The sequence below is a fragment of the Equus quagga genome, chromosome 6, assembly GCF_021613505.1.
Source record: "Equus quagga isolate Etosha38 chromosome 6, UCLA_HA_Equagga_1.0, whole genome shotgun sequence".
Classification (NCBI taxonomy): domain Eukaryota; kingdom Metazoa; phylum Chordata; class Mammalia; order Perissodactyla; family Equidae; genus Equus; species Equus quagga.
Window position 1 is genome coordinate 121,072,893 of NC_060272.1, and position 11,472 is coordinate 121,084,364.

Below are 11,472 nucleotides of genomic sequence, written 5' to 3' on the forward strand. Positions count from 1 at the left end.
CACCTCTCTGCTCCATGTGAAAAGGGTTTACAGGTTACCTCCCTTCACTGGTACAAGCGCATAAAAGTGTTTAGCGACCTTAGCTCTTTGTTGGGAACTGTGGACCCAGGGTGTGGTGGGGTTGGTAAAGTAGATAAGTTCCTGCTCTTTCTCCTCCAGGTGGCCAAAGGGAAGGCAGAGTGATGAAAGGGCTCAGCAAAGCTGGGATGGGGAGGAGAATATACTGCTTACAGGCTTGGGGAGAAATCTCCACATACCTTCAAGTAACACATCACTCTCCAGCCACTGGAAGGGAACTGGATTCAAAGCTAGGGAGATGAAAACTGACCCATGACCTGGGTCACCCCATGTCCTGCCCACCAGGCAGCCCAGCTCCAAAGGGGTCCAGAGACAGGATAATTTTCCTTTAAAAAGTCGCTTTTATAGATATTAGAAAAGTAGCCACTGTACAGTGGACCAAGACCTAGGTGAGAACCGAGTTGAAGTTGGGGGTGTTGCTGTGCTGGTACTGAGACGGATGTGCTGAGGCCCAAGGCTCTGGTAGGTACTACTTAAAGATTGGCTGTATCTGTGATAGTCAGCTGTTTTGAAATAAACTTGGAACTCAAAAATGAATTCTTCCTGCCAGCTGGTCACCGTGGGCAAGGAAGCAGCTCCTCACTGAGACTACACTGTTGCCTGGCTCGATGACATCAATGCAGGGGAAGTGGGTCACACAGTCATCAGTGATAGGGATGTTCACATGCAGCCACACAGCGCCTGCAGGAAAATGAGGAGAGAGTAAGGAAAAGGTCAGAGTTGTGGAAGTAGAAAGGAGGGAAACAAAAGAAGAGGGGAAAGAAGGACCCAGTGGGTGGGAAGGAATGGAGTGTCTCCATCATCACTAATCAGGCCACTCCCACTCCTCAACCCTCTCCCCCACGACCTGACTCAGGCTCTGGGGACTGACTGGAACACTGATAAGCTGAGATGGACCTGGTGCCATCTTGGCAAGAGTGTGTGTATGTGTGTGTTGCAGGCAGGGGAGGTAGAGGGAGAGGTTGTCTTTGAGCACAAAGACAATGCCTGCAGGGATGTTCTCAGGCCTGCCAAACTCCTTTTTTGGGTAAGTGCTTTCTTTACAGCCATTTTTTTCTAACATTGTGCAGGATCTTGTACTCAATGCAAACAGTTGACCTATCAGGGCTGAGGTGTCCTCTGTGATCAGTATGTCCTTGGTAAAGTCGTGGGATATCTTCTTCAGGACACACATAGCCCACGCACCACAGGTGGGTTCTGCAATTTATGACAGGGGTACAGTTTTTCTGGGTCAACGTGGACCACTGTTCAGCCCACTGAAGCCAACATGGCCAAATGTTTAAAGGATTCTCTGTATTTTCCTACATCCATGGAGTCTGGGTCAATGTCATTAAAAGGCCAGATGGAGTAGCTGCTGAAAAAGAAGAGCCAGAAAGAAAGAGAGTCACCAAAAAGGAGGAGTCCCCATGAAATAGAGAAAAGAACCACTGGAGCCATCTCTTGTGCCCAGGTGAGAGAAGGTGAGGCTCAGTGTAGCTCATCCTGGCTCCACTTTAGTTTCTTCACCTGCCTTGGCTCCCATATCCAGGCCTAGAGAAGCAAGCTTTATGTCCTGCAGAGAGGTTCACACTTACAGAGCAAGTAATGCCTGGGAAGAGTGATGTCTGCCTTTCATTACATAATTAACCATGCTGCACATTCACTTTTAAAATTTGATCTCCTAACTTGAAGTTCAACAGGATGAGTATCCACATAGGTAGAAAATCCAGGGCTAGAGAACTCCGAGGAGGTGACCCTCAGGACAGTGACCTTCCTTATGCTGCCATGACCAAAGACCACTCATCCAAGGAGAGGTGTGGCTTAAAGTGCTGAGTGACTGGCCCTGGATCACATGACAAGTTACACCAAACTCACAGATCTTTGCTTTTAGGTGCTGCTCTGCATTCTGAAGTAATGCAGTAACACAGCCGAGCATCCCACCCTCTGGCCTCCACCTTCAGCTTTTCCAAATTGCCCTTATATGCCGGTTAGTAAGGACCAACAATCTACTGGTTCTTGCAGTCTCTCCTTGTCCATCAACAACCTCTGGTCTTTGTTCTCTCTCTATGGTAACGTAATGGGCTGAATTGTGTCCCCCCTCCAAATTCACATATTGAAGTTCCAACCCCCCAGTACCTCAGAAGGCAACTGTCTTTGGACATAAGGTCTTTAAACAGGTGATTAAGTTAAAATGAGGCCTTTAGGGTGGGGTCCTAATCCAATATGACTGGTGTCCTTATAAGACGAGGAAGAGACACCAGCGATGGGTGCACAGAGAGAAGAGGCCATTTTTATTTGTTTGGTTTTTGCTTTTGTGAGGAAGATTGACCCTGAGCTAACAGCTGTTGCCAATTTTCCTCTTTTTTATTTTTATTTTTTTGCTTGAGGAAGATTGTCACTGAGCTAACATCTGTGCCAATCGTTCTCTATTTTATGTGGGTTGTCACCACAGCGTGGCTTGACAGGTGGTGATAGGTCCAGACCCAGGATCCAAACCTGTGAAACCTGGGCTCCCGAAGTGGAGTATGTGAACTTAACCGCTACACCATTGGGCCAGCCCCAAGAAGAGGCCATGTGAGGACACAGCAATAAGGCGGCCATCTGCAAGCCAAAGAGAGAGGCCTCAGAAAAAAGCAAATCTGCTGACATCTTGATCTTGAACTTTTAGCCTCCAGAACTGTGAGAAAATAAATTTCTGTTGTTTAAGCCAGCCAGTCTGTGTTATTTTGTTATGGCAGCCTGAGCAGACTAACAGAGTAGCCATTCATGGTCCGCTGCATAAAAAACATTCTAAACACCCTCACCTCATTCTTGTTTCCTCATTCTTATCTGGCAAAATTGCAAACCCTCTGCCTCTTCCACACCTGACCTCCAGTAAGTGGCTGAGGCCTACTAGATAAAATTGCACACTTGCGTATATTGGGCCACCACAGCTCTGTGGTCTGCAGCTAAGGGGCCTCTCGACTACTGCATGGAAGTCATACTTTCCTTCATGCCGTATATTTGGTCAGTTCCTCTTATGTGCACTTAGGACACATAAATGAACAAAACTCACAAAGCTCCCTGCTTCTTAGAGCTCATATCACTGTTCCATGGCCAACTTTCTTATCCTTAACTAATCTATTTCACACATTCCCCATTTTGACAGACAGACTTCTGTCCCCCCAACCTCAGCAGATGTGCTAGCTGCCACTTCACAGAGGAAACAGAAGCCATCAGGAGAGAACTTTTCTTCACCAAACTCAAAAACATTTGTATCCCACCCCTCCTCTCCTCCTTCCTTCCTGTCATAGTGAGAAGGGTTTCTCAGGGTGAGTCCTTTGACCTTGCCAGCTAGGGAAGGTGACTTTACTTCCCCAGGCTTACTGTCTCATCTATGTTGTGACTTTTGGCTTAATTATCCATCTTCTTCCAGAACAGGGACGCACTGCTCTATCACCAGCTTAGGTGGTTAGCATTTAGTCAGTACTCAAGCACCATTTTGGGAAAGGAATGAGAAATGAGAGGGAAGGAGGGCCCACCCAACTCTCATCTACTAACTGGGGAACATTCAAATATACTGTTAACATGATCGTGAAGAACAGAATGCACAGGTAAGCACTTTAGACAAATTTAAGGCCCAACTTTGCTAAAGTTGTCACATGGACTTGACAAGTAACACTGTCCAAAGCCCCCAAGAGTCTCAGCGCCCTAGAAATATCAAGACTGGTCAGAGACAGTGAGACCTCAAGGTAGTCCCATCCACGAAAGTTGAGGGGTCAGCATCTCAAACTCTCTCTATTGGACCAGTGCATTTTTTGGATATGCTTTTATATAATTATACCAAAGGCATCAACGTTTGATATTTCTTTGATACCATTTGATATTTCTACATAATATATATCCTGGAAATCTTTCCATGGCAGTTCACGAATGTTGACCTAATTTTGTGATTTGGGTGTGACATAGTTTACCTGATGATTTGACAATTTCTTGGTTGTTTTTTAAGCTTAAGGGTCAGGGAAGTTAGCACCTCCCAAATGGGAACTCTAGGCCAGGGGGCAGTCTGCAGGACATGAAGGAGCAAAGCCCAGCCTACATTGTTAAGGCTGTGCCTAGCACAGAAGAGAAATCGCACGCAGACTTGAAGCTCTTTCTGGAGAACCTGCATCTTAGCAAATTGTTTGGGAGATCATAACTACTCTGTGAAACGTATAAATAAATGATATAGATAACCTCTTCCCTCATCTTCACTTAGTTTCAGATCACCTCTAGTAATAATGTTTAAGGTAAAACAATGTCATAAAGACAAAGATAACTTGTAAAAAAAATTCAGTGAGGGATAGGAAAGGGGATGTTCTATGATTTTCAGACATAATTTTCAGCCAAGGAAAATCACAACTCTTCATAACAAAGGCTATTCCAGTGTGGGATTAGGTTTAGGTGAATTTGGAACTTGCCTCAGATACAAATTGAAACAGGGTGCCAAATGATTTCGTAATGAGGCAAAGTGATATATTAATGTAATATTTTCAAAAATCAAAACTAATGATAAAAAAATTCTTGGTGAACAAAATATCAAAATTTTAAATAAAGATAAGATCTGGCCCTGCAATTACAAAAGCCTGAGAGATTTACAAATGTGTGTGTGTGGGGGGGGGGGTGTGAAATGCAAAGTTAAATGTTGACAAATTCCATTCTGTCTATAAATTTCTCACCAAAGAAACTGAAATATACTTACTTGCTAAATATCTTGGACCCTTTTCACACAACGCTGCTAAAAAATATGATTTGCTTACCTGTATATTAAAGCTTTCATAATGAAAACTTTTGGTCATTCTTCAGTCACCCTATACACAGAAGTACTTGCTGGAAATTTTGATTTTGTCAAAATAGAGACAACTCCCTAAAAATGTGCCAACAAAATGATTATTATTGTTGTCAGCCAAAGAAAAGATATCAAAATATTGGCCTGCCATAAAATCCTATTGTCAAACCGTGGGACAGGAAGAATATCTCCTGTAATTTGGACATACATTAGGGACGAGATGGAGAAGGAATTAACGTAAATCATAAACTTATATGGTGTTTCTCCAAAACTGTTTCAGCAAGCTAAAATTAAAGATGGCAATTCTCTCAATTGAAAATAAGGTAAGTAAAGAAGTAATCCTGACAATATTATTGCCGAATTTGCTTTCAATAAGGCCCAGGAAATTATAACTGGGTTTGGTATAAACAAATCTTTAATCTGTGTTTTAGTACACCTACTCTTTAATAGTTTTCAACGACTTTAACTTTGTACGATAAATTAACCATTAAAACTTAATAAAATCTTATATATAGATTCGTGTCCAGATTGTAGCTGCGTCTCCGTTTCCCCGAATTCGTGTCTTTCTCCCCAGAAAGCCTCCTGAGCCTGGAAACAGCCCACAGCACGCTCTGACCTCGAGCCGCCGGTCCCCGAATGAGCGCGCGCTCTTGGAAACGGTGTGGCCCCGACCTTCCAGGAGAAAGGGAAGGATGGACGCGGGCAGGCGCAGGCAGCGGAAGGCTCTGGCGGGGCCCCGGCGGAGCTCCCCGCGGCGTCGGGCCGAAAGGAAGCGTTTGCTCCGCGTTGTCCCGCCCCGCGCGGTCCCTGAGCCCCGCGGCGCCTCGCCCGGGCCGGGCTCCCGCGGACGGCGACGCGCCGGCTGTCCCCGTGTCCGCGGCCGGAGCCCCAGGCGGGTCCCGCTGGGCGGGCGGCGCCGGAGGGTCGGTCACGGCGAGTCGGGCGCCCCCTGCCGGCCGCTGGGGGCAGCGACGGGGGTTTGCGCGCGCTGTTGAGCGGTGGCCACGCGCTTAGTTTCACTGTAGTCCAGGTGAAGCGCTGAGATTCTGGACTCCCTGGTTTCTCTGCTGATGGCAGTGGTGATGCTCTGCTGTAGCTGTGCCTGTTCTGTCGGTTGGCATAGGCCTTGGAGCCACAGCCTGAAAAATAAGGAACTTTTCATGTTTGTAAGGCATGCCTCTAAAAAGGAACGCCTCTCAGTTACGCTAGAATGCCAGAATCCACTTCAAGTTTCTTGAGAAAAGTAGAGAGATCATCAAAGCCCAGAAGAGGTAAGCTCCCTGTTTTTGCCATCAGAATCTCCAGCAAATCTTCAGTGTGTCCAGCATAGAAGATTACAGCGCTGCTTAGAGGAAGATTCTTCTGGATAAATTACGCTCTAGGCTTGACCGTAAAATCAGGAACAGCTGGAACAAAAGACGAAAGCAGAAATCCTTCAGGCTTGTCATATTTGGGTATTGCTGTTCAAAGATTCTTCCAGGGTATCATTCCCTATCTGAAGGAAGCTGTCAGGAAGAAAACTGAAGTGCACTCTTCCTTTATTTAGTAATACCCATAGGAAAAAGATCAGGAAATAAAGATGAATGTTATGTTCAACTCTCTCTAATCACTTATATTATTTTTGCCAAGCTGAAAAAAAAAAGCAATCAACAGTTCTTTCCAGGTACTTACCAAAAAGGCAAAAAGAAGAGTGGAGAGAGTGTATTCCAGTAATAACCAGGAACTTATTTCTCATTCTGATATTTTACATCTTGCAAATACAAACTTGAAGAAAATATTCTTGTAATCAATTAAAAAAAAAACTCCTCAAAAATCTTCTTTTAAAGTGGAAGCAACCCAAGTGCCCATCGATTGATGATTGGATAAAGAAAATGTGGTATACATATACAATGGAATACTACTCAACCATAAAAAAGACAAAATTGTCCCATTCGCAACAAAATGGATGGACCTGGAGGGTATTATGTTAAGCGAAATAAGCCAGACAGAGAAAGACAAACACCGTATGATTTCACTCATATGTGGAAGATAAACTAACAAATGGGCAAAGAGAACCGATTAGTGCTTACCAGAGGGGAAGAGTTTTGGAGGGTGGGCGTAAGGGGTAAAGGAGCACATTTATATGGTGACTAACAAATAATAATGTACAACTGAAATTTCACAATGTTATAAGCCTTTATGACCTCAATAAAATTTTTTAAAAAATCTTCTTTTATAACTTCCCTTGAATAATAAACTATTTACATTATGTCTTTTGATCCAGTTTATATTATTCTCTTGAATCAACTACATATACTGTGTTGGTATTATTCTTTATATTTTTCTTATTCCTTTCATTATTCTCTTCATGAATATTGCTGGAGCTCCTCCAATGGTAGCCGATGGGCTAGATGCCAAGGGATCATGGTTTGATAAGGTATTTTCTTGCCCCACAGGTATCTTACAGACTCCTGGGGAGCTATTCTAAAGAGAAAATGGGACATATCTTCTAGGGTTTCGATGGCTGCTAGCAGCGAGAATATAACCATGCTATGTCTGTAGAGAGAGCACATTAGATGGCACAAAGAGTGGACCTGATGTAGTGGGAGTCACCATGCAGCACCAGGTGAAAGCAACTAAGGGTTTCCAGCGTCGAGAGCAACAGTGTGAACGTGGCCACGCCTCCAGCCTCCCTGTCAGCTGATTCCCGCTCTCAAGTGGTCAAGGCCCCGTGAAGTGCAGACCAGCACAGAAACACAGTAAATACAGGGAGCCTGCCCACATTTGCCTACACCCAAAGAATCCAGAAGCTCATCTATGCCTCTGTTTAGGCGGTTCCACGTTCTGACTCCACCAGGCACAGGACTCTCATTTGCTCAAAAAACCACAGTGCACATGGATCTGAAAAGTCAGCAGTAGCTTGAGAACTTGGAAGGAGAACAGAGATGTGTAAAGCGTCAACTGGAAAAGAGGTAAGTTCTCAGGAGGTGGAACAATACAATGGGTAGCACTGAGTCAAAAGTTTCTTCAGATCTTTCTCATCAGAAGATGAGAAGATTGAAGTGGTTGCTTAGAGCACAGAGTTCTCCCACAGAGACGTGGCCAATAGCCGTGTCCCCAGCATGGATGACACTGATAGCACAGCAGCCTGCAGAGTATTGGAAGGGACAAGGGTTACTCCACTGCCAGCTGCAGACTTCTGTTCCCTCCCTAGAACCCAGCAGGTCATCACAGCGGAGGGAAAATTACTCCTGGGGCCAGTGCAATTAAAGAAATCTCTTAAATTCAGGTCAGGAGGCAGCCTTCTTTAAAACCAAACAATATTTGAACGAAAGGGTCACAGGCAGGGATTTGAGGATATTCAGCAGCAACTAGGGCAGAGCCTCCATAGCAGAACAGTTATTAATGTGAATATTGAAAGACCAAAATTTCTCATGGCAGCAAAGACCTTTGTGGAAATTCATTTATTTAACTAATTGAAAAGAGGACGTTGATGAATTATTTCTCATTTTCTTTGCAGATGGTGCATACTGCACAGAGTAAGTACATTTAAAGTTAGAGCTTGGAACCCTTCCTGAGGATTAGGGTTCAAAAAGCAAAGAACATGAAACGTATATAAATAAATTAGAACCATTAACCATTAACGTGAACACCTAAAAGGCTATTATACTGCAGCCTGGGACAATTACTCATGAAGCTGGTGGATGCTACAGTCTGTAAAAACCAAACAGGGAAATAGACAAACAACAAAAAATATCTAATTTCTTGTCGCATAAAAGGAAACTCCGTGAAGTACGTTGAGATGGTCATCAAGCGCTTGGCTTTCTGTGGATTCCACGGGAAGTAAGCTAACCTTATACTGCGCAAGGGCATCAGTTCTAGACAACCATCCAGGTCCTTGGACAGTGAGGCAACAGCCCTTGCACGAGAGCCCTAGCCACACTCATACTGTGAGTGTGGAGTCTGGGACCAGAAGGAAAAAGCTCCACGTGTTTCTGTTTGCATGGGTCATACACGTTGGGCGTGTGGAGATATAGGCCCTCCCTGAGCTCAGAGTTTTTATCTTAGACTTCGGTAAATGTTTGCAAAAACAAAATGACATCTTGCTAAAGCTTACCCCTAAGAAAAATAAATGACACAGAGGGAAACGTGGGAAAATCATCTATTTTAATGTATTATTTAATAGTAGTAAAACAACTCATCCATGGCTCTTTATTATGCACAAAAATTAATCAGGTCAGGGCTAGGGAGAAAATCAATGTTAATGTTTTTAGTTTCTTTTAAAAACCACTACCCTTTACCAGCTTTTAACTCTTTTAGAATCAATAATAGGTATACTGTCGTAATTTACATAGAGAAGTTCAGCACTTAATTAAATGTAAAAATTATTTTCATTTTCCAATAGATGTGTTTCTCAAAGTGTTGTCTGGGGACTCCTGGGACACTTTCTGTGAGTCCACAAGGTCAAACTGTTTTTATTTATATTTATTAAAGTACTAAGATGTTATTTGTCTTTTTCCCTCTCAATCTCTCATGTGTCTGGTGAACTTCTCCAGCTGTCAAGTGATGTATGATGATTTCGTCTAAGAGTTCATAGAATGTGTGCCTATATAATCTCATGTATTAAAAGTTTCTCAGTTTACATTTATTATATGAGAAATAGTGATAGATATTATTCACCTTACAAAAACTTGTCAGGTTCTCAACAATTGTTCAGAGTGTAAAGAGGTCCCGAACCAAAAAGTTTAAGAAATGCTGTCCTTTACAAAGTCCATTGCCCTTTCCTCACACTCCATTATGTTGCATGTGTTGTTGCTTTTTGAATATATCAGAGGTGTTATTTGCATTAAAGTAGAATTTCTAGTCTGTTTTTTCTTGATGAATCTTTCCTTGGTCTTTTAAATTCCATGATTCCCATCTGGCCCTCTCCTATTTGCAGGGACCTTACTTGGGGACCTCATCGCTGACTGATTGAATTTTGTAGACCTAAAGTTATTTAACCAACCTTTATTTCCAATACAAACAATACTTTCATTATTTCATCAATAAATGGTGATTTTAATGGTATGTTTATTTCAGCCTGAAGTTTTATTTTATGATTTTTTAAATAGGATGAGGCTAGAAAAATAAACACACCTATACTAAGCAGTGTGGCTGAGTCTGGAGCTCAAGAAAGACGCTCCTTGCTAAGTAGCCCCTTAAAAGCATTCACTGCTTCTGTCTGGGAAGGCATTGTATTCCTCCATCTTGGTCACACATAAACCTCCTCAACACTCACATTGCAACCATTGGTTGCAAAGACAGAGAGGAGAAGAGATTCTTCACTGAGCTTTCCCAGTAGACAACAGGAAGTGCAGTCTGGGCTGGAGGTGAGAAACAGAGTTGTCCTTGGCAATGAGAAGAGCAGGCTGGCCTGAAGAGGTCTCCCATGGAATCAGTGAGGTGCTGAAGAAGGAAAGTCAGAGCCCATATGGCTGGAAACTGTCAGGGGTTTTTTTGTTTATTCTTAAACTCACAAGAAAACTCAAGAGTTAAAAAGAAATAGTCTTCCAGGAGGCTATGGTTAATGGGTTAATAAAGTTATTTTACTATATTTCATTGAAGAAGTCACTCATAAAATCTTAGACTTTTTTTCCAACTGGAAGAAAAATCTACTCCCTTCTATTTAATAGGGATTTTGTCTATTTTTCCTTAGAACTTAAAGTCAGTTCAGTGGACTCATACCACACTCTGTCTTGCTGTACAAAACAATAAACAACCCTTTGGCATCTGAAGTGGAACTCAGGATCCTTTGTCATCTCGCTCTCCTCGCTCTATGATTTCATGCCGTGATCTCTCATTGATTCATAAATCCTGTCAACGTTTCTATCCTTCACTTCCTTTCATGGCTCTTCTGGACAAGCCATTATATCAACTCTCCCTAAGGTTTGCCCTTGGATCTTTGGTACGTTTGGAAGAGTTCATCCCTCCAGAGTTGTATTTCTCTCCAGTTGTATAAGTGAGTGGAATCCAAATAGGGTTACTGCGAGGAGTTAGTTAATGTTTTAAAGAACTAAGAAGAGTGGCTAGCCCATAATAAGGATGCAATAAAATTCAGTTAGGATTTTTTAATATCATGATTACTATTATCCAGATTAAGATCAGAATCTTTTGAAATCATCTATTTATTTCAATTCAAGATTTCTCGAGGCAATCTTTTCATTGCCTGAGAGAATTTGTTAACTAGGTAGAGAGCTCAGGCAAGGGCTTGTACCCACTATTCTGCCAGAGAGGGCAGTGTCCTAGCTACTCGGAGCCTGGTTGCCAGTATCTGTGAGCTGGTTGGTGTGACTCCTCCCTTCTCTCCTCAGAGCTGATCACATGTGGATTAAATGAAAGAAACATCAGATGGCTGGTCTTGCAAAGCTGAAGGCAGGCCATTGACCCAGGAGTTGGTCTGAGCTTCTGGCAGAAGCAGCCATTGTCCTGGTTTGTGTTATTCATCATTGGCCTTCATTCTTCCCCTCTGCCACACTCTGGTCCCCAATTTGGTTACACTGAATTTTGTTAACTTAGAATATGTCATTTTGTCAGCAGAAAATCACTTCCCTTTTTTCACTTTCACCACATTCAGAGTTATGTTTGTTTTA

The 11,472-nt window shown here is 43.0% G+C and overlaps 1 protein-coding gene across 1 annotated transcript; it reads right to left on the reverse strand.

The window, feature by feature from the left end:
- Nucleotides 1–456: 456 nt before the first annotated feature.
- LOC124240803 (translation initiation factor IF-2-like) lies at nucleotides 457–9,804 on the reverse strand. The gene is made up of 4 exons (XM_046663901.1): nucleotides 9,792–9,804; nucleotides 5,885–6,003; nucleotides 5,481–5,823; nucleotides 457–759 (listed from the first exon to the last, which is right to left on the reverse strand). The coding sequence occupies exons 1-4, from the start codon at nucleotides 9,802–9,804 to the stop codon at nucleotides 605–607; spliced, it is 630 nt and encodes a 209-aa protein (XP_046519857.1). The 3' UTR covers nucleotides 457–604.
- Between the last annotated feature and the right edge of the window lie 1,668 nt (nucleotides 9,805–11,472).